Genomic DNA, 26,480 nt, shown 5'->3' with positions numbered 1-26,480 from the left:
ATACGAGACAGGTACAGCAGCAACATCAATCATTCATGGCCGTGAAGGCATGGCTCTGAGATTTTAAACTCCCATACGCACTCCTGTTTCCGGCCCGCCTGCGGGTGGTGTACCGCTCTCGCACCCATTTTTTTGACACTCTGGAGGAGGTGTTACAGTGGACAGATGAAACGGTCCGCATAAGTGTGCACACGCCGCCGGGGAGGGAGTCGTAATCCTCGTCAGGTGAGGTGGCGTCGCGAGGTCCTCGTGGCCAGCAACGAAGGGGTGGCAGAAGATCTCGATCCAGATGGCGTTCCACGTCCTGTTGAACTTCCTCCCGAGATGGCCCTGCTCCTGAGCAACCTGGTGACAAGGCTTGACTGGGTGGATACATGGCGGTACCTACATAGAGACGGACGGGAATACACCTATCTCTCGGCAGTACACAAGTCCTTCTCCAGGATAGATGACATCTTTGTACCCAGAGGAATGGCTGCGAGGGTGCCATCAGCTGAGATTCTTCCTCTTGGTCTTTTGGACCACTTCCCGGTGTCTGTTAAGCTTCAAGTGGGAATGTGGCGACAGCCATTTCGTTGGCGCCTTTCGGTGTGGCACCTGCAGAAGGAGGAGTATGGCAAACATATGCGGGAGGGGATCGCCCACTACCTTCACACAACTGAGGGGTCAATTGATAGTGCTGGGGTATTGTGGGAGGCGCTGAAGCCTACGCTGAGGGGGTGGACATTGCCTGGTGCGTGGAGGCTCGTCGGAAGCGTACAGAGGAACTGGTGTGGGCGGAGGCAGAGGTTGAGAGGCTGGAGCGCCAAAGCCGGGAGACCGGGGACGAGCAGGCGGTGCCCCAACTGCTACTGGCGCAACAGTCTTGTGCTGCTCTACTACTGGATGAGGCTCGACAGGTCTGGCTGGAGACGTGGAGCAGGGTATGCCAATGGGGGGACAAGTCCAGCAAGATGTTACATGGGCTCTGTCAGGGCGCCTTCCACTCCCAGGTCCTTCCGGGGGCTCTGGATGAGGCCGGGGCACCTGTAACGGACCCTGCAGTGATAGCGGAGAGCTTTGCCTCATACTATGCAGGTCTATGCACACCTCAGGAGTGCTTGCCGGAATCTACAATACATACATTTATAGCGAACTTGCCGCCCAAAGCGGTGTCAGACGAAGTTCGGGATCGGCTGAAGCTCACTTTGACATAGGAGGAGCTGGGTGCGGCACTGGGGGAGCTCAACTCTGGGAAGGCTCCTGGACCTAATGGGTTTCCAAGTGAAAATTTTAAACAATACAATGTCCAGCTGGCTCTGTTCTACCGGTCGTCCCTGGGGTAGGCTAGGGAGGTGGGCCAGCTCCCCCCGGACTGGAGGCATGCGGAAGTGGTGGTGTTCCGCAAGCCTGGGCGACCCCCGGAGCACCATGCATCCTATCACCCTATTTCGCTCCTGAATGTGGAAGCCAAAGTCCTGGCAAAGGCATTGGCTAATCGCCTGCTGCCGCACATCTCGACACTTGTACATCCGGACCAGGCCGGGTTTATACCCCGGAGGGCCACCAGGCACAATATACGGCGGGCACATGTGGCGATGGCGGCGATTCTGCAAACCGGGGAGCCCGGCCCTCCTTTTAGCGGACATGGATAGGGCATTTGATTCCCTGAGTTGGGTGTAACTTTTCGCGCTGCTACATAGGCTTAACCTTGGGCCACGCTTTATGTCCTACTTGATGCTCCTCTATACGGATCTGACGGCCTCCGTGCGGGTGGCGGGAGCGGTTTCTTCCAGATTCTATATTGGGCGTGGCACCCAACAGGGGTTCCCCCTGTCACCCTACTTATTTGCCTTGGCTATGGAGCTGCTGGCAGCGTGGGTGAGCATCGACGCACAGTTCAAGGGGTTCGAGTGGGCAACGGGGCTGTCAGACAGACTCGCGTTGTACGCGGATGATGTCCTCTTCTTCCTCACAGCCCTTGACAGATCAGGACCGCAGCTTTTTGAGATAATGCAGATTTTTGGGGAAAAGTCAGGGCTCTATATGAACCACCGCAAGTTAACGCTGTGGGTTCTGGGTGGCGGGGCGGGGTGGGCGAATGGATATCAACAATTCAGGTGGCAGTGGGGGGCCTTAAATATCTAGGGGTGTTCCTCTCAGAGGTGCCCACTCTCTCCTGGGAGCATAACGTGGTGCCAGTGTGGGAACGAGTCCGCGCCGACAACAAACTCTGGTCATGTATGCCGTTAACAATATACGGCAGATCGGCAATCTTTAAAATGGTAGCACTGCCTTGGCTGTTGTATCAGTTGCAGAACCATCCATATTCGATCTCACCCAGGTGGTTCCGATTGGTGAACTCTGTGCTTGGACAATTCCTGTGGGCCGGGGGAGCAGTTCGGGTGGGGTTACGCACCTGCTTTCTGTCCACATACTATGGAGGGCTCGCAACATTGGATATACTTTCATACTACCAGGCGTCACATCTTGTAGTCTTTAATGAATGGTGGTATGGTAGAAGGGAGGACCCGGCTTATGCGTTGGAGCATCGACTCATAAGCCAGCACACGGTTCATACTCTCCTGTATTCGGCGCCTTTGCAGAGCGTGCTGCCGTCGGTCACGCGGGTGGTATTTCAAATTTGGAGGCAGGCGTTAAAGCGTATGGGATGGTGGAACACATTGACCATGGGATGGTGGAACACATTGACCCGAGAGACTACCTTGTAGCACAACGGGCGTCTGCCCAGACTGGCGGCTCTTTTGGGCTTTAGGGGCTGGGATGCCATAGGTATCTCGACACTGGGGGATGGCATGTCCGATACTACACTTAAGTCCTTTCGGGATCTGAGGGAGGAATTCTGTATGCCCCGGTCTTAGTTTTATCAATACCTTCAGCTCCGCTATGCGCTGACCCCCAGTCTGAGGGATCTGGAGGACCTCCCCGACTTTAGCCCGTTGGAGGCAAAGGTCTTCATGGGTGATCTGGAAACCAAGAAGATCTCCCGGATCTATCAGTCCTTAGTTATACGCTGCTCGCCCACACTTCTGAAACTTCGGGGGGATTCGGAACAAGACATGGGTGCTCTAGAGGAGGAGATTGGAGAGAGGCTCTGGCCGCCCGGCGAGGGGCGGCCATTGCGATGCGTCTCCGCCTCATTCAATTTAAATACCTTCACAGGGTATACTTCACCAAACCCGCTTGTGGAGGGTGGGATTCATCGCCTCCCCGGAGTGCCTTCAGTGTGGAAGGGAGGAGGGCACGTTTTTGCATACTGTTTGGCAGTGTTTGTCGCTTGACTGATTTTGGAGGGGGGTGTTTACTTGCCTGTCTGAGGTTCTGGGGTGGGAACCCCCGCGCACACCACAGTTCGCCTTGTTGCACTTAATGGAGGCGATTGCGGGCAATGTTTACAAAGGAAATCTTATGCAATTGGGTCTTACTCTGGCAAAATGGGACATAGCTAGGGCGTGGAAGGCTACGCGGGCCCCCTGGGTGGCGGCATGAAAGAACGGACTGGACTTTTGTATGGGGCTGGAACAGCCAATCTTTGTTGCCAGGGGTTGTCCGCGTAAACACTACAAAATATGGAAACGATGGGCGGACTTCAGGTGACTGTGGCTGGAACCCCGGTTGCCTTGGAGGACCCTTCGGTGGAACAAGTTTAGGCTTTCATGGGCTGGTGCTGGCGTAGTGCGGGGTTGGGGTGGGGTGCCTGTGTGTATATTTCATGGTTCTGTGTATACGAAGTGTGAGTTGAACCAGTTGGACATCGTGCGACTTGGGGGGGGGGGGGGGTGGGGAGGAGTAGGGGGGGGGTTTGTGCATTGAATGTTATCCGTGGATATGTATCTACGCCATAATGTTGAAAAGCTGATTGCATTTCCTGTTTTTGTACAGTAATGCTGCAGTTGTCTCTGGGTTACAGAGCCCTGTATATGCGCAATCTGATAATAAAATATGTTTTTTTTAAAAAAGGCTTTTGAAGGTATCTAAAAGTGCATCTGTCACTTTTGTCCATTCTGAGTTCGGTTTAGAATATATTGAGGACCGCATTGGCCTTGACCCCTTGTTGTTATGGGCAAATGTTTTGCTTTCAGCTGAACTAGAATTCACAAGATCTGTTATTAGAGATTGTTTTACTATGGTAAATGATGAGAAGAATCCTTGGCTTAGCCACAGAAAACGTGCGTTCAATGAAGTAGGCTTAATTGATTTCTTTGATAGGCCTGATATAATACCCCCTCAAGCAAAGCTCATTATTAGATCAGCTTACCTTGCACGGGCAAGCTCTCAACATCTGCAGTTGCTGAGTCAGCAGAGAGTGATGATCTTTGTAAATGTTAGGTTACGTTACTAGGTTTCGCTTGGCCACAGTACACTGTCTGGTAGCATTCCTGCATCAGTGGAGCTGGTCTTATAATCTTATGCCATGCCTAGTAATAATACGGCTAAAAAACTACTTTACACTTTATTCTGTTTCGTGCAATTTATAAAATCCCAAGAGCAACATTTTTGCTGCCATTGATGAGAGCACACTGCCCTTGCTCTTATAGAGAAGGTTTTAGCTATCTGTATGCATTGGATTCTATTGATGTCTGTTCTGCCATCTTAAATTATATAACAGGGGTGCTGGTAATTAGAAAGCGGTATGGATAAACTCGTTTTTAGGAGGCATACCCCAAGTATCTAGGGCCTTATTTATGAAGGACTTGCGCAGCCGGTGCGTCACTTTTAACATGGGAAAAAGTGACGCACCGGCGGCGCAAGTCCTTCATAAATAAGGCCCCTAGTATTTATCCTTTTAAAGAATTTATATTTGATAGTATTATATTTATATGTCTTAGTCTAATGATGTAATATTAGCTGAAGAATGTACTTTCAATCAATATTTCGACTTTGTGCTTTTATGATTTGCTTGTTAAATCGAATTAAGCGTATTTGATGATCTAGAGTGACTATCGAATGTTTGACTTGATGTCCTAAAACAATATGCAGTCTCATCAGAAAAGTGTCTTTCTTGTGCTTAGCTTCTAGCACAGCAAGTTACGGATAAGAATTTGGAGGAAGGACGTCTGTATCCACCCTTAAAAGACATTCGGGAGGTCTCACTGAAGCTGGCTGTAAAGGTACTATCATGGTTCTAGCGAGTTTAAGTATTAATTCATTTTAAATGTTCCCAAAACGTTATTTTAGGAAGAGATATATTTTTGGCTATATTATTTGAACTCAGACACATCCCAGAGCCCAGAAAGACAGACATGACTTACATGTGATAATACTTCCCCTACAGAACATTTTGATTGGTAATACATATTTTCTTCCTCTAAAGAGTAGTTAAGTATCTCTGGATATGTTGAATTTGGCTTTATATTCGAATGTTTTTTAAGTATCTTCCACACGAAGATTAATATGTCAAGTTCAAAACCCCGAGGACTTGAGAAAAAAAATACAGTACGTTTTACATGTAATATGGCTGAGTTGTATGTAGCACAATACCCTAGTTCCAAATCATTGTCATTAAGAAGGAAGCATTTTTCTTTTCTAAGAATGTTTTTGACGCACATAGCAACGTTTTAATGAGGCCCATTCTGAACATAATTCTTCTACTGACTATTGAACAATAAACACACCTCACGACCCAATAAAGAACTTTCCAGGAATTGCAATTCTCAAGAGCCGATTTCACATATTTAAGTGACTAGCAAAAACAAGGGGGCATATTTACAAAAATGTCAGCAGGCGGAGTTGCACCAAATTTGGCAGTACTGCGCTCCAACATTTTGAATATGCAGGGAGGCGCTGTATTCACAAGAGTACAGTGCAGCCCTGTGTTTCTGCTAAAAAAAAAAAAAAAAAAAAGCTGCCTGGCGACAGCGCCGGCACCCAGCCACTATGTCAAAAGGGTGCTGCGCTGCAGGGATGTTTGCTTATGTGCAGGAAGGGACACCTTCCGGCACATAAACAATCAATAACTGTGATTTGCTCTTTCTATTTGTGCTGCGGAATGCAGCACACATGGAAAGAGCATAAAACAATGAGAAATTAATAATTTCTCCTTGTATCACCATTCTAACGATTGGTATACCATGACGTTCGTTTTTGGCGCTGCCTCAGCCTTGTAAATCTGGGGCAGCGTCAAAAAGCAATGGGTGTTGTGGTGGAACACCCACAGCAACACCCATTGCATGCCCCTGTGCTGCAGAGGACTGCGGCAGAAAGGGGCATATTCACAATGTGGCGTTAAGCTATGTAAAGGGGCTGAGCGCCACCTTGTAAATATGAAAAATGGCACTACGCCACCGGAGCGTCTAAAAAAAGTGAGGCTCAGGTGGCAATAGGGGCCTGTAAATATGTTTCAAGGTTTCTGTAATTACAGCAAAACCCTTGGCAGTAAAAAGTAGCCGGAGACAGCAGAGACCTTTTTAGAATGGAATAGACGCTGTGCAGTATTACGCCACCTGTTCGTTTATGGAGATCTTTCTAATGGTGTGAAATGGATGAAATGTCTTGTAGCCTGGTACTATTACTGGACTACTCTCCGTGATAGCTAGGGTAATGCCCTAGGTGCCGTTTGACCACTGATGAGTTTGATGCAAATAAAGGGCAATATCAAAGTCCAACGATACTCAACTCCTAATTAACTGTAAATAACATTTTCAAAGATGGGTATTTTTTCAACAAGGCTCGTATAAAAAGTGGCATATTTGTTTGTATGGTAGTTTTAGAAGAAAGATTATAAAGTTTGAGGCTATTTAATAAAAGCAGGATGGATAAGTGAGGCTGGGGTACTCAAGTGATGCGGCTGAAGCTGAAAGTTAAGAAACCATGGGGGATATGTATAAGGAAGTGGCGGAGGTTGTCGTTAGCCTCCTGGACTTAACGACAAGCTCCACCACTTTGGAAATGCAAGGCTCCACTATATTTACAAGAATGTGGTGCAGCCTTGCGTTTCCCCTGCAACGGTGCTAAGTTTAACACTTAGCCCCAACGCAGGCACCCGTGCACCAGAGTGCAAGGGTGTCTGTGTTCAGGGGAGGATTGGTTATATGTAGGAAGGTGTCCCTTCCTGCACATAAACAATCCTAAAATGCCATTTTGTAACTTTCATGTGTGCTGCTTCATGCATCACACATGAAAGTTACAAAATTGTATTTTTTTAAATGGTTTGTTTATGTACTGGAAGGGACACCTTTCTATACATAAATAAACCATGGAAAAAGCAAAAACGAGGAGAAATAATGCATTTCTCCTCATTTCGCCAACTTAAGACCAGGATTTTCCTGGTTTTAATGTTGGCACTGCCTCCTGTGTATGCCACCCTTGTACATATTGGGCAGCATCAAATACAATCGGTGTTGCAGTGGAACGCCAACCACAACACCCACTGCATGCTCCTTTCACGCTAAACATAGCGTGAAAGGATGCCTTATGTACAAGTCAGCGTTAAGCCACGATAAGTGGCTTAACGCTGCCTTGGTCATAAGTCAAGGTCTCTATCTCCACGGAACGTCACAAAAAGTGAAGTTCCCGTTGCGATAGGGGCTTGTACATATGACCCCAAGACTTTAAAGGACGAAAAACATGCATGAGAGAAAATAACCGTTGCATTGAAGTCTCAATGAGAGTAGGAAGTACAGCAGAACAGCAAGCTCAGGTTGACATCCAGAATTACTAAATATTGGGCTAGGAATTTCCTATAGGGTACGCATAAAAAGCTGTCTCTAATGCAAAAGTAGTGAAAAAGTGAATGATTGCAAAGTTACGCAAAGGACGGTTAATGTTAGTACCACATGGTTTAATCATGCAGAAATAGTGCCACACACAAATTGATGGAGCACTTCGAATCCAGACACAAAGGCACACCACTTCAGTCATAATAAAAAGGCATTTGGGGGAACATTTTGTACATGCATGCTGGAGCAACGGAAAATAGTGGCTGGTGAATAGTTGCTTCCACTCTACAGCATGACTTTCGATGCTGCCTGGATGCTTCTCATGTGGGTGTTAGTCAGCATCAACTTTCCTGTGGTACAGCTGGGCCTGGTTATAAAGTAGCATTACTCAATTTTGCTCCCAATTAGAACTGAGGTTTCAAGCTTGGCAAGTGGAATTTATCTGCACACACAGGCCTTGCAGTGGCAAGCCTGGCAGGCCTGAGACAGGTTTGAAAGGCACAATCAGTACTGCAGGCTCACCAGTAGCATTTAATTTAAGGACCCTGGGAGTATACACCTATGTTACCAGGTTTAGGGGAGATGTACATGCGTTTTAGTACTGGTCAGAAGTGGTAAAGTTCTCAGAGTCCTAAGGTCAGCAAAAAGATACAGCAGAAAGAGGAGGTAAGCAGGAAAAATGTTTGGAGGAAGACCACCCTAAGGATGACAGGTCTAACACTTCCTTTCTCCTTTCTCAAAGGATCACAGGCTTCCCCAACAAATTCACTAACAATCACCTGAGCAGAATGAGAGACAACCCCATTACTTGCGGCACCTGCTTCAACGTTGCCCAAAACTGCAAACTGTATGACTGTCATACTCAGATTATATTGCCTTAGGCCAATATATTTCACTGTAAGATTTTAGGGGTGTATAAAGTATGTTATTTTCGTGCCTTTGCATTTTTGTTTATCAGTTTATCAGTTAGCACTCCAGCATTGGATGTTTCATAGATTCACATGCTCAAATTATTCCCATAGTCAAGCTAGAAGTCTCTAGGGTAATCTTAAAATAGCATTATGCCTTAATAAAGGCCTGTATACATTGCCACTAACTAACCAAACAATATAAAGGAGAAATACTTATACTTCAGCCAGTCAGCTTACAGCACCCTGTTTGCCACTCCCCCCAAGCGGCAATCATACCTCATAGGGGCAGATTTAAAAGCCCCTTGCTCCGACTATGGTTACCCCCAAACTTTTTGCCTGATGTTTAGCTGGTTTTTGACTTAGTTGGCCTGGGATCCTGCCATTCAGGGCCCCAGGCTAATTGCTCTCTCCTTAAAATGGACTCCATGCACCCTAGGTGCATTACGAATTGGAACTGGTTCGCCTTATTGGCCCCTGTAACAGTGAACCCTAGGTACCCAGGGCATAGGTGCATCCAAGGCCTACCAGGGGCTGCAGCATGTATTGTGCCACTGCTGGCCTGGCCTCCATATTTGACACAACTGGCTGATCACTCAGCTGGGGTAAGTTGGTGTAATCACCTCTTGCTTAGATATAGTATCCCTATATCTACCCTTAAACTGGACACATATGTTCCTATCAGCCACTCCTATGGAAGGCCTCATCAATCCTGGAGGCAGAGTACGTGGAAATATGTGAGATGGTGCTCTAGCATGAGCTGAGCCTGTCTGCAGCTGTCGGGAACCACTCCCTAAGCTGTTCCGGGATATTGCCATACCATATACTCTTAAGTGCATTATAATCCTCGCGGTTATATGCTATCTTTGGTTTGGCTTTATCAAAACATGTCGAGTAAGGTGTCATACGAATTGGAATACTATCCCCTTGACAGTTCTGTCGACGGGGATAGCATTCCACCCTTCTAGAGGGACACGACATGTGTGTAGCCTTAACCCCGGTTAAAGTTAACCAGAGCCTCAGCATCACAAAATGGATGCTGCCACCACAGACACAAGTCTGACCTCCTGCTGCTGGGAGTCCTTCCAGCGAGGGAGGCCTGGACAAAGGGTTTCCTGCCTTGGGAGGTGCGAGCACCATCCCAGACAGGGTTTTGTGTATTGGGTAGGACAGGGCTGAATAGATTGAGACATGCCCGGGGCACACAAGGTGTCCCCGTGCATAAGCCAGTCCAAACCGGTCCTGGGACTTTCCGGACCCAGGCCTGGCGAGGAGCTGGACAAAGGAAAGGGGGTGTAACCGCCCCCCTTCCTGGTTCCTCCCAGAGGAGGGACCTAGTAGGTGATCCACCCCTCAGATTGGGAATAAGAGTGGGAGCAGTGCCATTGCACAGCAGATCATCCTGAATCAACTTTACACCAAGAAGACGACTGGACTTCGACATTCTGCTGCACAGAAGACTGAAGAGAATCTCCCTTGTGGCCTAGGAGTGGCCACCCTGTGAACACAGGCACCAACCAGCAACTCGATGTCTGCTTTGCCGCCGCCTCCCGCCGGAGCCCGAGCCCAGAGCCTGACAAGACCCAGACTCCTAGACCTCTCACAGCCCGATCCACAGTCCCTGCAAAGAAGGGACTCGTGGAGGCACCGAGTGAAGTGGGACCGGACCTCTTGGAAGACACTCGAAAAGCTGACTGCGCAGCAACCGAGGCATCCTCGACGTTGTGCTTTGGAGACTGAGAACCCCCACCACCGAGCAGCCCTTGCACCGTAGATCAGCCCCCCAGTATCTCCACGATCTGCGTGGGGCCCTTTTGCATTGTGCCACTCGACACGCCATCGCTAGCCACGTGGTCAGCGGCCATCTTGGCGACAAAACCGACAAACTACACTGCGGATCTGGTTGCTCCAGACTTGCCCTAGCTCCTGCAGAAAGGAGCACCTGCTCTGACCTTGCTGGTCCGAGCGTTAAGCATCTTTTGATTCCTGCGTGGCTTGCATTAGCCAAGGCCTGTTTGCTCCGATCAGGTCGTCAACACAGCCAACAGCGAGAAGCCTGCGTGGGACAGCTCGTGACCGACTCCTGGACGTCCTCGACCCCCGGTGTCCACGTGGCTGCAGAGAGAAGCTACACCTCAACGCCTGTTTGCACCCGACATCGCCTGGTTCCAATCTGGTTCCACGGTAGTCACTGGCTAGTGACTTTGAACATTGTCCCCTCTGCTTTCAGGTCTTCACATCTTCAGATCCACCCATGGATCCACCGGAACTCTTCACATCGAGCCGCCTGCAGCATCTTCAGCTCCAAGCACCATCGACCAGCGTGACGAAACCCGACACTACTTCGACCCTGTGCACCCGCTTCCTGTGGGTGAGGTAACTCAGCTCCGCCGGTGTTCCTACACTGGTACACATCTCAAGGGCCTGTGTCTTAAGTTTCAGCGTTCTAGGTCACTCGGAAGGTTCCGAACTAACTAACTTTGTACTTTTTACACACCATAGACTTTACATTGGTGAGTGCGTGCACTTTAAACACTGCACCCGAGTCCCGCGGGCCTTTCCCGACTTAGTCACTGCTAGTCTCGAATAGCTCCAGCGATTCCCAAGGCCCTAGGCCTGTTTCCTTTCCGATTGGTATCTCTTATACCACTTTCTTAGTATATGGTTTAGGTGGCCCCTAGGGCTTATCCATATTGTGCAACTTTTGTGTATTTTAAACTGTCTTGTGATTTAACGCTTGTGCTTCTGTGCTCATAAAGAGTCCAGGGGATACTTTTAGTTAATAAATCAATATATATTTTCAATATATATCTGTGTGGTGTCCTTTCATTTGGTATTCAAGGGGGTTGTGTATGGTAATACAGCTGGCTTCACATGCCTTTCAGAGTTTAGCCTAAGACTGCTTTGTCCACGTTACCACTAGGATAACTGGTCTATAAGGTTGACTTACAACCAATCATCATAAGGGTTGCTTGGCATGGTACAAAGTGATCACTAGAATTAGTGAGCATTATATACCAGGCCAACTTCTCACACCAATAATAGTAGGTACACAGCTGGCAAAGAAGCAGGTCCTCAGCTGAACCAAACGACAGTTGGAGAAGACGGTGAGCAAAATCCATTATCTTACATACGGCAACAGAGTGCAAGGTCAAACTTTTCACTAAACCAGTGGTCAGCACTCCAGGGCTCGATGTTGGCCCCCGATTACAGCAATACATTTTTCAATCTCTCCAACATGTTTAAAGTTGCCACCTCACACAAACTGCTGAAAGGTTTCCAGGCATACCAGCCACGCAATGTTTCACACTGAGGCTCGGTCTAACTCTGAAATACCGACGGCCTCGATAATAAATCAGCAAGTTTAAAACAAATAGGGCACACAAAGTCCAACGCTCGAAACATACCTTTAAAAAGGATGTCTTCAGTAGGCTGTCAGATGTAACATGACACTGGTGGGGCATCAAAAGCGTTGTTAGTCTTCTTAAAGTTTTTGTTACAGTTAATTTGCAATCATCTTTGTAGTTCCATGTTTCAAGTTCCAAAAGTAGTTCCTGCACACATAGTTCTTTCTCCCTCGTCGCCATTGTTACAATGTTAAATGAATATTTTAAAGTCCGTAAATCCAATAATGGTAGGTATTCTTAAGTTGGTTTATTAATTATAAGTTGGTAGTAAGGAAGGCCCCACCGGGAGCAGCATCCAGCTGCTCAGCCCCACTCACTCAAACTGAACACACATTCAAACCATGCATACACGGACATTCTAATGACATCACACACACAGGCTGAGCAGCAGAGAAGGAGAAGACCAGAATATAACACATCTCCCTCTTTTAAAACAAAGAAAATAAAAGAAAACAAGAGAAAATAACTACAGTATGCCCTGACGATGACAAGGTCAGGATTTCAAATAAGTAGTCAAAACAAATAAATGAATGACTACAAATAAAAAATTATGAAATAGCAATATAGCATATTATAGGAATTCTTGCACAAAACATGAAAAAAGGCATAATATCACCTCGCATAAAACCAATGCCAAAGACATCACATAACAATTCAATCTGACAAATAAGACCTCACATAACCACCATCCCCCATCACAAACCAAAACCCTAAATATCACAAATCATGCCAGTTTGCCAGACTGTCACAAAAAGCAATAGACAGGGAACCAAACTAGATAAAATGGTGTCCTAATAGAATAACAAAAATAGGACGCAGCAGTCCCCACACGCTACCCGAAACACACTTAAAATAAAACACACAGCACAAGGCGCATAACTCCTAGTGCATGGGGCACATGACACCCCAAGTTAATGTACTCAAATTACAACATTCTGCACGAGGTACATGACTCCCCAGCGGCTCTCTGTATAACTGAACACCTCTAACTGAATAGAGCACTTACGTGGTTCAACAATATAAATCATGTATGAAACTGAGCATGAACAAAACTGAGGACTATACAGCCCCATATAATTTAACCTGAAACGGATGGAGCACCTCAATCAATGAGCACTTATGTGGCTCCGCAAAAGATACACACTAAAAATCCAAACTTGAAAAACTAATCTTAAGAAAATTCACACTAGGATTGAACACCTCAAAACATTTTGAGCACTAAAAGTGGTTCAATGCAATAGAAGAAAAATGTAGCCCCTGCACAACTCCTCACAGTAAAAATGTGAACTCCTCTATTAGAATAGAGCACTAAGAAAAAGTGGTTCATCAAAAACATACAGCAAAATAAATCTCAACACCTACCAATAGTAGTTCCAAAACATATAGCAGAATAACACGCTCCTACTAAGAATCACTAGAAATAATTTAAATTGAGCATCCCAACTCAAATAACGCACTCCTATGGCTCAACAAATTAAAGCCAATACTACAAAGAATGAACTCCTCAAATAAATTGAGCACAAATGTGGTTCATTACCATAAAATAAAAATCTAGCACTTCCACGACTTTGCATAGTAAAACATGACCACTAAAAATCATCACTTAAAGAAAACAAATGAGCACCTGAAAAAAAAAATTTCAGTACATAAGTAGCTAAATTCAGTAAACGTAAATTAATCAATTAAAATGACAGTAAAGGAGCACATAAACAAAGATCTCAGCATATAAACAGTTCATGTAGTAACAGTAAATCAAATCAGACTCTCTGAACATAACATGTAAACAAGCGTAAACATATCATCACAAGTACACATGTGATTAGCAAATAATTCAAAACAAGAAACTAAAACAATAAAAGTAGTCATCGTTGTCACGTTAAACAGCTCCACTTCTCCAGCAAGGCAGGTAAATGACATTCACAGAATTCAATCCAGAGTGTCTAAATCACATGGATAATATTTTCATGTCGTCTTGCTATGATGAAAAATAGACACTAGATGGCGCAAATGGAACAGAATTGAACAATGCAGTACGTAATGTTGGAAGTTTCCGATGAAAACAGCTCCGGTGAGCGATCTGTGGCATCTCGGTCAAAATGTCAAATAAAACAGTACCTTTCACATGAAGAACGCTTGGAAAATCAATTCGATGAAACTGAGGAGACAGGAGCACAATGAAGGAAAGACTCAGTCAGTCATGCGTAATCTCGACGCTCCATGACGCTGACGTGACAGTCAACAATGCTTACCCCTTCGTGACGCTGACTTGACCTGAAGAGAGGCGCAGTGTGTTCATAGATGACGACGCACTCCACAGAATCACCGATATCGTGGTGACATTCTTTTGCGTCATCAGTCAACACACAGCTGGCAAAGAAGCAGGTCCTCAGCTGAACCAAACGATAGTTGGAGAAGACGGTGAGCAAAATACATTATCTTACATACGGCAACAGAGTGCAAGGTCAAACTTTTCACTAAACCAGTGGTCAGCACTCCGGGGCTCGATGTTGGCCCCTGATTACAGCAATAAATCTTTCAATCTCTCCAACAGGTTTAAAGTTGCCACCTTACACAAACTGCTGAAACGTTTCCAGGCATACCAGCCACGCAATGTTTCACACTGAGGCTCGGTCTAACTCTGAAATACCGACGGCCTCGATAATAAATCAGCAAGTTTAAAACAAATAGGGCACACAAAGTCCAACGCTCGAAACATACCTTTAAAAAGGATGTCTTCGTAGGCTGTCAGATGTAACATGACACCGGTGGGGCATCAAAAGCGTTGTTAGTCTTCTTAAAGTTTTTGTTACAGTTAATTTGCAATCATCTTTGTAGTTCCATGTTTCAAGTTCCAAAAGTAGTTCCTGCACACGTAGTTCTTTCTCCCTCGTCGCCATTGTTACAATGTTAAATGAATATTTTAAAATAAGTAAATCCAATAATAGTAGGTATTCTTAAGTTGGTTTATTAATTATAAGTTGGCAGTAAGGAAGGCCCCACCGGGAGCAGCATCCAGCTGCTCAGCCCCACTCACTCAAACTGACCACACATTCAAACCATGCATACACGAACATTCTAATGACATCACACACACAGGCTGAGCAGCAGAGAAGGAGAAGACCAGAATATAACACCAAGCTGCGTCAAAAGCCTGCGCCTGCTTGAAGCAGGTGTAAGGATTGACACAGCATTTTCAGGATAGGGCACCCCCAAGCCTTGCTGGAGCTGCGTCGCGCTTGAGACGCAACTCCAGCAATGCGCCGCCTTTACGGCAGCAGATGCGTCACGCATCCGTCCATTTTTGCCCCATGGTGCGCCGCATTGTAAATGCGGCACATCCAGGGAGGCGCAGCCGTGAGGCGCAATAACTGGTGCATCCCTGCTGATATGCAGGGATGAGCCAGTTATTGTAAATCTGACCAATAGTCTTCTAGTAATTGATTTTCCAATCTCTGACTGTTTCAGTGAGAATCACTACTTCAGCATTAAGAAATCCGACAAAAAGAAAGCCCTTTGTAGAGCTTTAAAATCCTGTGGGAAAAAGAGGTTCTGTGTTGAAGATCCCCAAAAGAAACGGATTTACTTCCCTAATCCTCATCACCGGGCCAAAATCTGCAAAACGTGCAGGAAATTGTGTGCAAAAACTTTAAATAATTGAGAAGGTCATCATTTAAGGTGACTCAAAAAGAAAGCCAGGTACCATAACCCACTGTCCACCACCCTACTTAACACCTATCAACATTATATTACTATAACACTATATTCCTGATGCCTGAAAATACACAGAAGTCAGACCACTGCTCAAAAAGCCCCCGCCGACCCCTAGCGAACTCAAAAATTACTGGCCAATCTCCCTGCTCTAATACCCAGCGAAGGTACTAGACAAGATCATCAACAATCAACTCATGCCATGAAAAAGATAAAGAACAGAACGACCGACCAAGGTCTAGCACAACCAAATACACAAGTACCATCAATAGTTATAATTATGGTGCAACACACTTCCCGCACCTGTCGTCCCAAGTTGCAATTTGGATCCAAATGTTCATAGAAAAGCGGAAGGTGCACTCGTTGAAATCAGACAAAAGTTCATTCAGTTTAAGAATTCTTGTTTTCTTTATTTTGGTAATCTCTACCAGACACGTCACACAGCCAACGTGTTTCGTTCCCAGTTGGAAGTTCGTCAGGGCTCTAGATGTATGTATACCGATTCGCTGTAGGCACCTAATCCAGTTAAAAAAAATTAAAAGAACACCGTATGCTAATATAAAGACAATCTGAGACGCAAACTCTGTATAAACCAGTGTAGCGTAAGAAATTAGATCCAGAAAAGTAACAAGGACACCATTGGCAATAGGGTTCAGCAATAAATATCGGGCTTTCAGGGAAATGTATCCATGGACATGTAAAGACAAAGAAGTAGAAGCACCAATGGGTCTCCTCTGTATACCGATTTTGCCTACACTGAATAGGTATTCATACATCTAGAGCCCTGACGAAGTTCCAACTGAGAACAAAACACGTTGGATGTGTGTCGTGTCTGGTAGAGATTACCAAAATAAAGAAAACATTAATTCTTGAACTGAATGAACTTTTGTCTGATTTCAACGAGAGCGCTTTCCGCCTTTTTATGAACAATCAACTCATGCCATACCTGGAGCAGAACAATCTACTCAACACATCCCAGTCTGGCTTCCGCAGCAATCACAGCAGCAAATCCAACCTGATCGCAACCACCAATGACAACCAAACCCGCCTCGACTGAGGAGAAACACCAGCTTTGATCCTCCTCGACCTCTCAGCAGCCTTCGACATCTTATCCTACCACATGTGATTGAAAGACTTCACAACATCGGCATCCAAGGTGACAGGCTCAGATGAATCACCTCCTTCCTCACCAGAAGAACTCAGAAGTTTCACCTCCCACCTTCCACCTCTGAACCCAACGAGATCACCAGTGGTGTCTCCCAGGGTTCATTCATCAGCCCCACGCTCTTCAACACATATATGACCCCACGGCCAAGATCATCAGATCCCATGGTCTCAACATCATTTCCTACATAAACAACACCCAACTCATCCTCTCACTCACTGACGACCCACCCATCATCAGAACCAACTTCCACAGATGCATGACAAATATTGTCAACTGGATGAAGAACAACTGCCTGCACCTGAACACAGACTAGATAGAAGTACTGATCTTTAGCAACAGCAACAACATATGAAATGACTCCTGGTGGCCATCAGGCCTAGGACCCGCACCCACTCCCTCCGACCATGCCAGAAACCTCAAAATCGTCATTGACAACAAGCTCACCATGAAATCACAGAACAATGCCATCTCCTCCGCCTGCTTCCTTACTCTGCGCATGCTACGTAAGATCTTTAAGTGGCTACCTCTACACATGTGATGCACCATGATACAGGCCCTCATCACCAGCGGACTGGATTATGGCAACGCCCTCTACATAGGATTCACTGCACACCCCAATGATCCAACATCACACCTGACCTCAGGCAACTCCACTGGCTCACCATACAAAAGACATACCAATACAAGCGGCTGACCCATGTACACAAGGCTCTACACAACCAAGGACACACCTACATTAACCACCGCCTGAACTTCCACCAATCATCAAGAAGACCTCCCTCTGCTTCCCTTTCACTTGCTCATGCTCCTCGCATGTTCCGAAGTAGAAGTGGGGGAAGCTGCTCCTTCCACATCACAGCAAAGATCTGGAACAGCCTCCCCATGCACCTCTGGACCATCACCTCACTTCCGGAATTCCAAATGGCCCTCAAAACCTGGCTGTTCAAATAAGCCTCCCAGACCTGCAAGTGCCTGGATACCCTATCGGGTGATTAGCCACACTTTATAAGTACTGATTGATTGATTGAAAGATACAGGTGCTATAGTTATGACCCAATACATAAGTAATGTGTTTCTTACATACGCTTCATTGAGCAAGAGTTGCAGTGATTTCTCAGTTTTTTTTTCAGGGTTAAGTAGAAAGCAGACTTGCAAAATAATGCTTGGTTAAGAAAAATGTATTTGGGGTCAGGGCAGGGTCACACTTAAGACAACATTTTAGGGTTTATTAATGCCATATATTTTTATGGTTTCCGATAGTAAAATATTAGTAGAAAAGCTTAAATCTGTGCACAACGTTTTCAAGGTTCAGACAAATCCCTATGTCTATGCACTGAATAGTATGAAAATCATAGATTTGTTTACACATACATGAATTCCCTAAACTAGTTTAGAATTAAGGTACGTCCTAAATTGTTTTTCTTCTTTGTTCCATAATATTGCTCAAATTGAGTATGAAACACCATTTATTACATTGGTGAATACCTGCAAACATGACCCGAGTAAATATATGTGGCTAGGGAGGACCAAAGTATGTAGCAAGAAAGGGTACATTTTCAATATATGTTGAAAAAACAAATAACAAACATCCAAACATCAGACTACACAAGAACACAGCACACTCATGGATAGAGTACATTGAAAATGACCATGTTGAGGCATCAGACCTGTAGTGACCTGCTGGTCACTGGTCTAGTGTTTGCTGTGCCAGCTTCTTCCCGAGGGCTGGCTTACACCCCACCCCACACCCATCTAACACAGGCATCACAGGACATGTGACCCTGATAATAAAGGGGCCGGGGGTGCACATGCCCTGGGCCAGTTGTCTGTGTCGTTATTCCTACTGTATGGAGGCCTAGGACCCCACGACATTACATTGGCGACAAGTGGGTTGGACCCGGGTGTGCTGCCGCCTTGTGAGTGGCAAAGGGGGAAAGCAATGTCCATACCAAGGGCACCCCTGCCAACACCGAAGCAGAAAGTGAGCCTGTGGCAGTGCACCCAGCGCCCCTCAGTGTTACTTGAGGGACAAACTGCCTGTTTGGTGCCTGTCATGACCCGTCGACGAGCAGGCAAAGTGCTAGCTGCCCCGGCAGGCTTGAGGTGAGCCTGCAGGGTGGAAGAGGTGCAGAGAGTTGTGGCATCGCCCCAAGGGATAAGGAGTGGAGTACCTGCGCCAAGTGGGGCACATGGACTCCGAGGGCTGAGATGATCAAGAGCCCACCCCACATCTGAAGGGCCCACAAGTGTGTGATGCCACCCTACAGCAGAGAGCCCCACGTGGTGAGTGCGGGAGCCAGTGGAAGTGACCCTGCCGACGGCCTGCAGAGACCCCAATGGGAGCAAGAGTGGTGCCAGACTGCCGAGGTGCCGCCTGCTGCAGGATTTTTGGCACGAGGAGGAGTGCTCAGTCAACCGGCGGATATGAGGTGAGCCCGAGACAGTGACAAGTACTAGGCCGGGCCATCACAAGAGCCCGCCCGCAGCGAGAGTTGAGGTTGCCCCTGAAGCCCCGCAGTGCAGGGAGATAAGTACAGGGCTGCACGCCAAGGAAGAGAGCAATTAAAGAGACAGTGTGCACAGAAATAAACATGGAAGAAGCTGGGAGTCGGAGTGGCTGCTCTCCCCAAGACAATGCCGAGGCCTGGTGTGCACCCCTCGCGCGGCACATGTGGGTGGAAAGAGTGCCCCCGGGGAGGGGGGGACCACAATAGAGGCCCGGCTCGGCAGAGGTCATGGCCTGGAATGTTAAGCATTGGCAGTGCACCTAGAGGACACTCGAAGCTGCCACAGCCCGACAGAGAAGAAGAAAGTGCCACCGAGTAACTCAACAAGGAACAGGCGGTGGCGGTGCTGTGCAATGGGTGAGAAGTGGCACAATAGGACTGGCCCCCCTCTCAAAAGAAAGACTTACCTAAGAGCGGGAGGAGGTGCTGTTACCCAGCAGCTCTCCCGCAGTGTGTGTTTGGTGGGCAGCCTTCATAGACGGTACCCTGCCAACGGGAGAGGGGAGTTTGTGGCCGGCAGCATTCAGGGGCAGACCTGGATGAACCCAGTACTTGGCCAGTAAGCCAGATGCGGCAGGTGAAGAAGAAGCATGGGGGTGCCTTTGCTGTAATTTTTAGGAGCAGCGGGCCTCGCTCCCGGTCCAGAAGAGGGGAGGCCCGACAAGGAGCAAAATCTGGAAGACTTCCCACACCGGCGACTCAGCGCAGCCTGCAGATGTGGAGAAACTGCAGCCATGGGGAAGAGTGTGAGAAGTGGTGGCAGCATCACCTACAGGTCGTGGGAGGCACTGCGGCCTGTCCAAAACAAAAACAAAATAATGTTTGTAAGGACAGTGCAAGGGAAATGCACATCAGCACTGGTACAGTTCCTGCGGTTTAAAGTTAATGGGGATAAGTGCAACTGCCTAAACTGAAGTGGCAGACCCTCCAAAACTGTCATGCTAGGTGTGGAGGAAAGTCTACATCCTCAGTAAGCGAGTGAGCCCGGAATGGAACTTTTAGCGGGAAGGCTGCCACAGTCTGTGAAGGAGATTTGCAGTAATGCCTAGTGGGCATGGCTGGTCACCACAGCACTAAGGACACAAGAAGTTACGCCACCCGGAGTGCAGGTGTGGTACAGGGTAACAGCCTTAGGGAACAAGTCCCTGAAGGACTGAAGAAAGTGCCCTGCATGTCCGCCCACTGGTGAAAGGACACCACCACAATTGGAGGACTTTAATGTGCAAGGCACCAGAAGTAGGAGTACCCTTACGTGACGGACAAAGGGCGCACCTTCAAAAGCACGCTGGAGACAGACACAGAGAGGATGATTGTCCACGCTGGAGCCCGAGAGTGAGCACCTGCGAAGCAGAGGGCCAAGGTAGTCAAAAGGGGGTGACAAGTCCTAGGAAGATAGCCCAAGTGGAGGCTGCAAAGACGAGAGCCACGTCACGTGGTATTGAGGTGCCCGGAGTGCATCCTCAAGAGAAGAAGACCTGCGAGAGGTCAGTGAAGATGACCTGTGAGAGGTCAGCGGAGGTGACCTGCGCAAGGCCAGAGAAGATGACCTGCCAGAGGTCAGAGTAGGTGACCGTCAAGAGGTAAGAGGAGGTGACCTGCCAGAGGTCAGAAAAGAGGTGACCTACCAGAGGTCAGAGAAGTGAAGACCTGGCAGAGGTCGGAGAAGAGATGATCTGCCAGAGGTCAGAGAAGCGATTACCAGTGAGAGGTCTGACAAGATTGTCCGGAAGTCAAAGTATGAAGGTCTAGGAGAGGTTGTGAAAGGAAAAAGGTCGCAACGACAAGCCTGGTCACTGGACGAGGAGAATGCATTGTCGTAGGGGTAGGACATGGCCAGCGAGACCCGTGTGAAGTGCACATCACATGGAGAGGCCTGTTCAGAGAAAACAATTAAGATAAGATGGGACCAGACCGCGTTGCAAAGAGAAAGAACAAGGAAAAGGAAATCGCGCTGCATGAGGCCACCGCAGAAGAAGTTCAAAGAAAAAGAGAGAAGAGAGGAGTGTGTGATCAGACATCTGGCACACCAGAAGATAAAGAAGACATCTGAGTGCAAGAACATCCGGAGTGGAGCACGAATATATGACGTTACAACGCAAACAATTACAACGCATGCTTTCACAACGCAGTTTTTACATCGCAACTACCATTACATCTCATGCTTTTACAATGCATGCCATTACTATGCATTTTTAAAAACTACCATTACAACGCATTCCATTACAACACATACCATTACTACACATAATAATTTTAGGGCAACAGTAGGGTAAGTGTTGGATAGTAAAGGGGTAAACATTACTATTCCCCCTCCAATGAGTGCTACAGTAGGGTAAGTGTTGGATAGTGTAGGGGTAAAAATTACTATTCCCATCCACCCCAAAACCCATACCGACCCTAAAACTAAAACAATTCAATTACTTTCTTTATAACGCCTTGTAATGGCATGCGTTGTAATGGTATGCGTTGTAATGGCATGTGTTTTAGTGACATGCATTTTAATGGTATTCCTTTTAATGTCATGCATTGTAATGGCATGCGATGTAAAGGCAGTTGTGTTGTAAAAGTTACTTTGTAAAAGCAGTGCGATGTAATGACTGCATTGTAATGGATGTTTCCCTTGGAGCACAGCACCTTGGTAAAATTGGTAGCACCATGAGAGGCTGGCTGTCCAGATGTCTTCGATTACACCAAGCAAATTCGGGCGCCTGCAGATGTGAACAACCTGGACCATTGGTAACATCCACCTTTGGGGTCGCATGGGAAACTGGATTGTAGTCCTGCTCGGACATCCTGAGTGACCTCAGATGTGAAGTCTAGAATAGGATCCGACTACGCCACACCAGATTGTGGTGATCCAGGGGTAAGGGCTTCAAGGATTACCTGTGCAAGCTAGGTCCCGACACAAGAGAGAGTCTACAGCAACTCCCCCATAGGTCCCAGGAAGACAAAGATCTTGTATTGTAAGCTGGTTCTTCTAAAAGCCATCCTATTAATGCCAGTACACCAGAGTCTGGATGGCAGGAGCAATCCTATCCAGAAACAACTACCCTCCAGGTGGAGAGAGGGACTTGAAGGTGGGCCTCGTAGCGCTTCCTCCATGAACCTAGAGGGTGGTGTTGGAGTGACACGGCGAAGTACGCCCAGCCCAGTGGAAGCCTGGTGAAGAGGGCCTTCGGGACATCCCATGAGAGGGGAACACCCAGGAGAGGGGCATCCTGGTGAGAGAAGGATGTCTGTAAATATTCCATCACTCAGCAGCTGGAAGCACTGTTACTGCACTGATGATTAAACAACAACCAAGATGTCATCCGTCATAGGAGGCTTGATGTCTGTGGAGCCAGAAGGTATTTTGTGACGTATATATAGAGACTTTAGGCCTTATTTATGAAAACGGTTGCAACACTGCGTGAAAACAGCGATGCAACAGTTTTCACGGTGCCCTCCTTGCGACATGATGGATGCGTCATATTTATTGTATGATGCATCCTGCTGCAAGGAGCTAGAGATACGCCAGTATTTCTGACGTATCTGTAGGCGCTGTAATGATGAATCGCTGTAGTGTGTTACAAAAGTGACGCAACTTCAGCAATGTGGCCTTACACAAGGGGCAAGCCCCATGTGAAAGGGCCTGCGTCAGTGTACCATTGTCTTGTTCTGCAGACACCTGAATAGACTCAGTGGAAGTTTTCTGTTATTGTCTTCTTCTCTCCCACTGGTTGGACTTTTTGCTCCAGTTTGATTAACGTTTTCAAGGGATGTAGTGACCTTCTGGTCACTGGTCTAGTGTTTGTTGTGTCAGCCACTCCCCGAGGGCTGGCTTACGGCTTCATCTAACACAGGCGTCGCAGGACATGTGACCTTGATAACAAAAGGGCCGGTCACACGTGCCCTTGGCCAGTTGTACTAACTATAATCTAGTATCCGTGTCATGATTTCTACTGCGTGGGGGCCTAGGGCCCCACGACATTACAAGAACAACCCTGTTATTCACATACTGCAGATCCTGGCTCCTTCTACTAAGGGTCCTCCAGTGTATTGACTCCAAAATGTCACGTTTCTGAGGGCATCCCAGGCTGCCCTATACCAAACCCTCAGCCTGTGTGTGCATCCATCCTGCAGACCCATTCAGATATGGTATGGCTGATGATGATCACCATTGTCGAGCTATATCATGTTTAACAAGCAGTAAGCACACCCCTGCTAGCCTCCTAAATACCCTACGGCCTCCCCCAAGTCCTCCATCCAACCCAGGGGTAAGAATTTGGGGCCCTGGTCAATTGGCTGAAGGACCACTTCACCAACAGTCTTAGGAATTTTAATGCATTAGGGCTGTGTGACCAGATAATACGAGACCATTTGCATCAACATGACCACTTACACCTTACACCTGGGGCAGTTCCTGCCTCTGTCATCAATCATTAGCCTAGTCTCTCGGAGGCGAGATTAAGCTTGGCGTAGATACTTACATTGCAAGGCCTTAGGTGTATCAACACTGCAAGTACCCTAGGTGCCAATTTGATTTTGGACCACTTAATGTCCTTCAGCTAGCATATCTCTCTCTCCCGTTTACCTCCTAAATCACAAAAGGAGGGGTGCATGTCATTATTCAACAACGATCGAAAAATCCCTGAGAGATTCATTTCTCTCCCATAGGTTCTATATTCAGCTTAACTTCAAGCAGGCTGAACTCTGGTACATCATTCAGGATGTTTAGTAACGTTTGATCTATTTAAACTAGAAACAAAGTGGTTTTGGGTAAAATCTGCAAATACTGCATCAAATTCTGTATTATATGGCAAATACAGGAAATCCATGATTATGATGAAAATACTTCGACTGCAAAATTGCATAAATACAGTGGTCCTGCATACAAAGTTACAACTTTGTTGGTATTCACCGAATTCGAGTGGCATCCCTGCTTCCTCCCAGGGAACAAGCGTCTTTCTCACTGTAAGCTCCAGCGTATAAATCCAGAAACCCAGCTTTACCTGCAGATATTATATGGTTGAACCCTTTATGCCTACCCACAAGTGCAGTGGGTAGGCGGGGAGAAGGGACTGGCCTGCCGGTAGTCTTGGGCTATACTGCCTTAACCCACTATGTATGGACTGGGTAGAATCTTGGGGAGGATGCCTGTGTTCAGGTGCCCTGGTGGGCCAGTGCGGTATGCGGTGCCCTGGATGTCAAGTAATGTAACTGTTGGCTGTAGTGTGTTGGAGCCTGCCAGTGCAGTGATTGCAGCCGAGTTGGGGAGTGTGGGGAAGATGCCTGTGTTCAGGTACCCCGGTGGACCGGTGCGGTATGCGGTGCCCTTGATGTCAAGTAATGTAACTGTTGGCTATAGCACGTTGGGGCCTGCCGGCGCAATGTGCGCAGCTGAGTGGGAGATTGGCGGCCTAGACGACCAAGTTCAAATGTATAGCCAAGTTCTTGTGTACGGCCGAGTTAAAAGTTAAAGTGTAAGTTCGAAATGTACGGCCAAGTCTTTCTAGTGTACAGCCGAGATAAATGTTAAAGTGTAATGTTGTACCTAATTTCCTTACTGCCGTTGACATGTTTATGCAGATAAAGTGTGAGACTGTGAATAGTTCTTCTATATAGAAGAAGGATACTTTTATTTGACAATGGACTATGATGATTCACTTGCATTGATGTGAATAAAAGGCTACGAAGTAGACAACATGTCCTGATTCCGAGAGTTCTTGAGTGTAGCGGGCGGTAAGGAGAATGAATTTGGGGAGGAGGGAATGTCAAATTGTGCGCATATTACACAAAGTCACAGTAAGGTAGTTAAATAATTACAATATCAAGAAAGAGTTCAGGAGAATGGCACATTGCACATATTCTGTGTGTCTGGCCGATGACAGAACACAGCACGGCCGAATGGCACTTATCCATCTTTGTTGCCAGAGCAGATTTTTTGGGTGCATGTCCATAAGGTCTATTTTGCCACAGTTCTCAGGAGGCACCGAGTTTATGAAATGAACTATAACACTGCCATGTTCTTTGTAATTGCAGATTGCGGAGCACGCCTATGAAAGTAATGCAGCATCTGTCTACCCTGAACCCAAAGACAAGGAGGCCTTCATCCGCTCCAAGATTTACAACAGCGATTATGACAAGTTCGTGGTCGACTCCTATGTTTGGCCACGTGAAGCCATGACAGTACAGATGGGAAAGCTTTAAAGGAAAAGTAAACAACTGTGGGATACGCTCAAATGTATGGCACAGTTTTCCACTGAACACATTAATAACCTGCAATCAAACAGCAAGCTTTCACAACACTATCCAGTTTTTTACAGTCAAGGCTGCACTATTACAAATTTGAAGTGGAATTATTACAATTTGTGTCCGTGCTAAAATAAAAATAATAAAAGCAATGCCATTGATGTATCGTGTTTAATGCTTGGGTGGGTGTCATATGAGCTTATTTTCATCAGAAGCGCTGCAAAGGGAAATATCACAGGGGCATATTATCAAAGAACAGGCGATACATTATCGCCGCTTTTATCGACAGGAAACTGCCGATAAAGCGGCGATAATGACCTTAATAATATGCTCTATGAATTCCAATCGAAGCCCATGTTAGATGTGTTCACATCTAACATGGGCTTCGATTGGAATTCATAGAGCATATTATCAAGGCCATTATCGCCGCTTTATCTGCAGTTTCCTGCCGATAAAAGCGGTGATAATGTATCGCCTGTCCTTGATAATATGCCCCACAGTTTTTATTCGTTTTTGAGATCCTGCCTGTTTCTTACCTTCAATTGCATTTTTACATAAAAGAATACTTCTGCTTTGGGGCCTGGTTTGCGTGTTTCTAAATTCTACCGTAGCCCGCTAAGAGACTGCGACTGCAGCCTCCCTGGTGACCCCGGACAGGCGACTTTCCCCTGCTTGTGAGCATGCAGCAGGCCAGCCCAAAAGTGCTAGGCGGAAAAGGAGCCAGCTACTTGCTCCTAAGCTCAGCTACATGGAGGCTAAACACAGCAGTGATTTATAGGTGCCACATCGAGTCATTCCCAGTTTGTAGATATTCCCATTAATGTAGGCTAACTGCAATACCTCCTAGTACCAACGTCTATAAAAAGCACATTGATAACAGCGATAGTCAGTCA

General features: G+C 46.8%; 1 protein-coding gene across 1 annotated transcript in view; it reads left to right on the top strand.

Annotated features, from left to right (window-relative positions):
• Window positions 1-25,744, top strand: part of ME1 (malic enzyme 1) — a 1,313,190-nt gene extending 1,287,446 nt beyond the window's left edge. The window contains exons 13-14 of the mRNA XM_086926558.1: window positions 5,013-5,111; window positions 25,378-25,744. Of these exons, the coding sequence (XP_086782684.1) occupies window positions 5,013-5,111; window positions 25,378-25,545 (267 nt within the window). The 3' untranslated portion in view covers window positions 25,546-25,744. The remainder of the gene's footprint in view (window positions 1-5,012; window positions 5,112-25,377) is intronic.
• Window positions 25,745-26,480: the final 736 nt, after the last annotated feature.

The sequence above is a fragment of the Lissotriton vulgaris genome, chromosome 6 (assembly GCF_964263255.1).
Source record: "Lissotriton vulgaris chromosome 6, aLisVul1.2, whole genome shotgun sequence".
NCBI classification, from domain to species: Eukaryota; Metazoa; Chordata; class Amphibia; order Caudata; family Salamandridae; genus Lissotriton; species Lissotriton vulgaris.
Note: the sequence above shows the minus strand (reverse complement) of the source record. Positions and strands in the feature narration are given on the sequence as shown.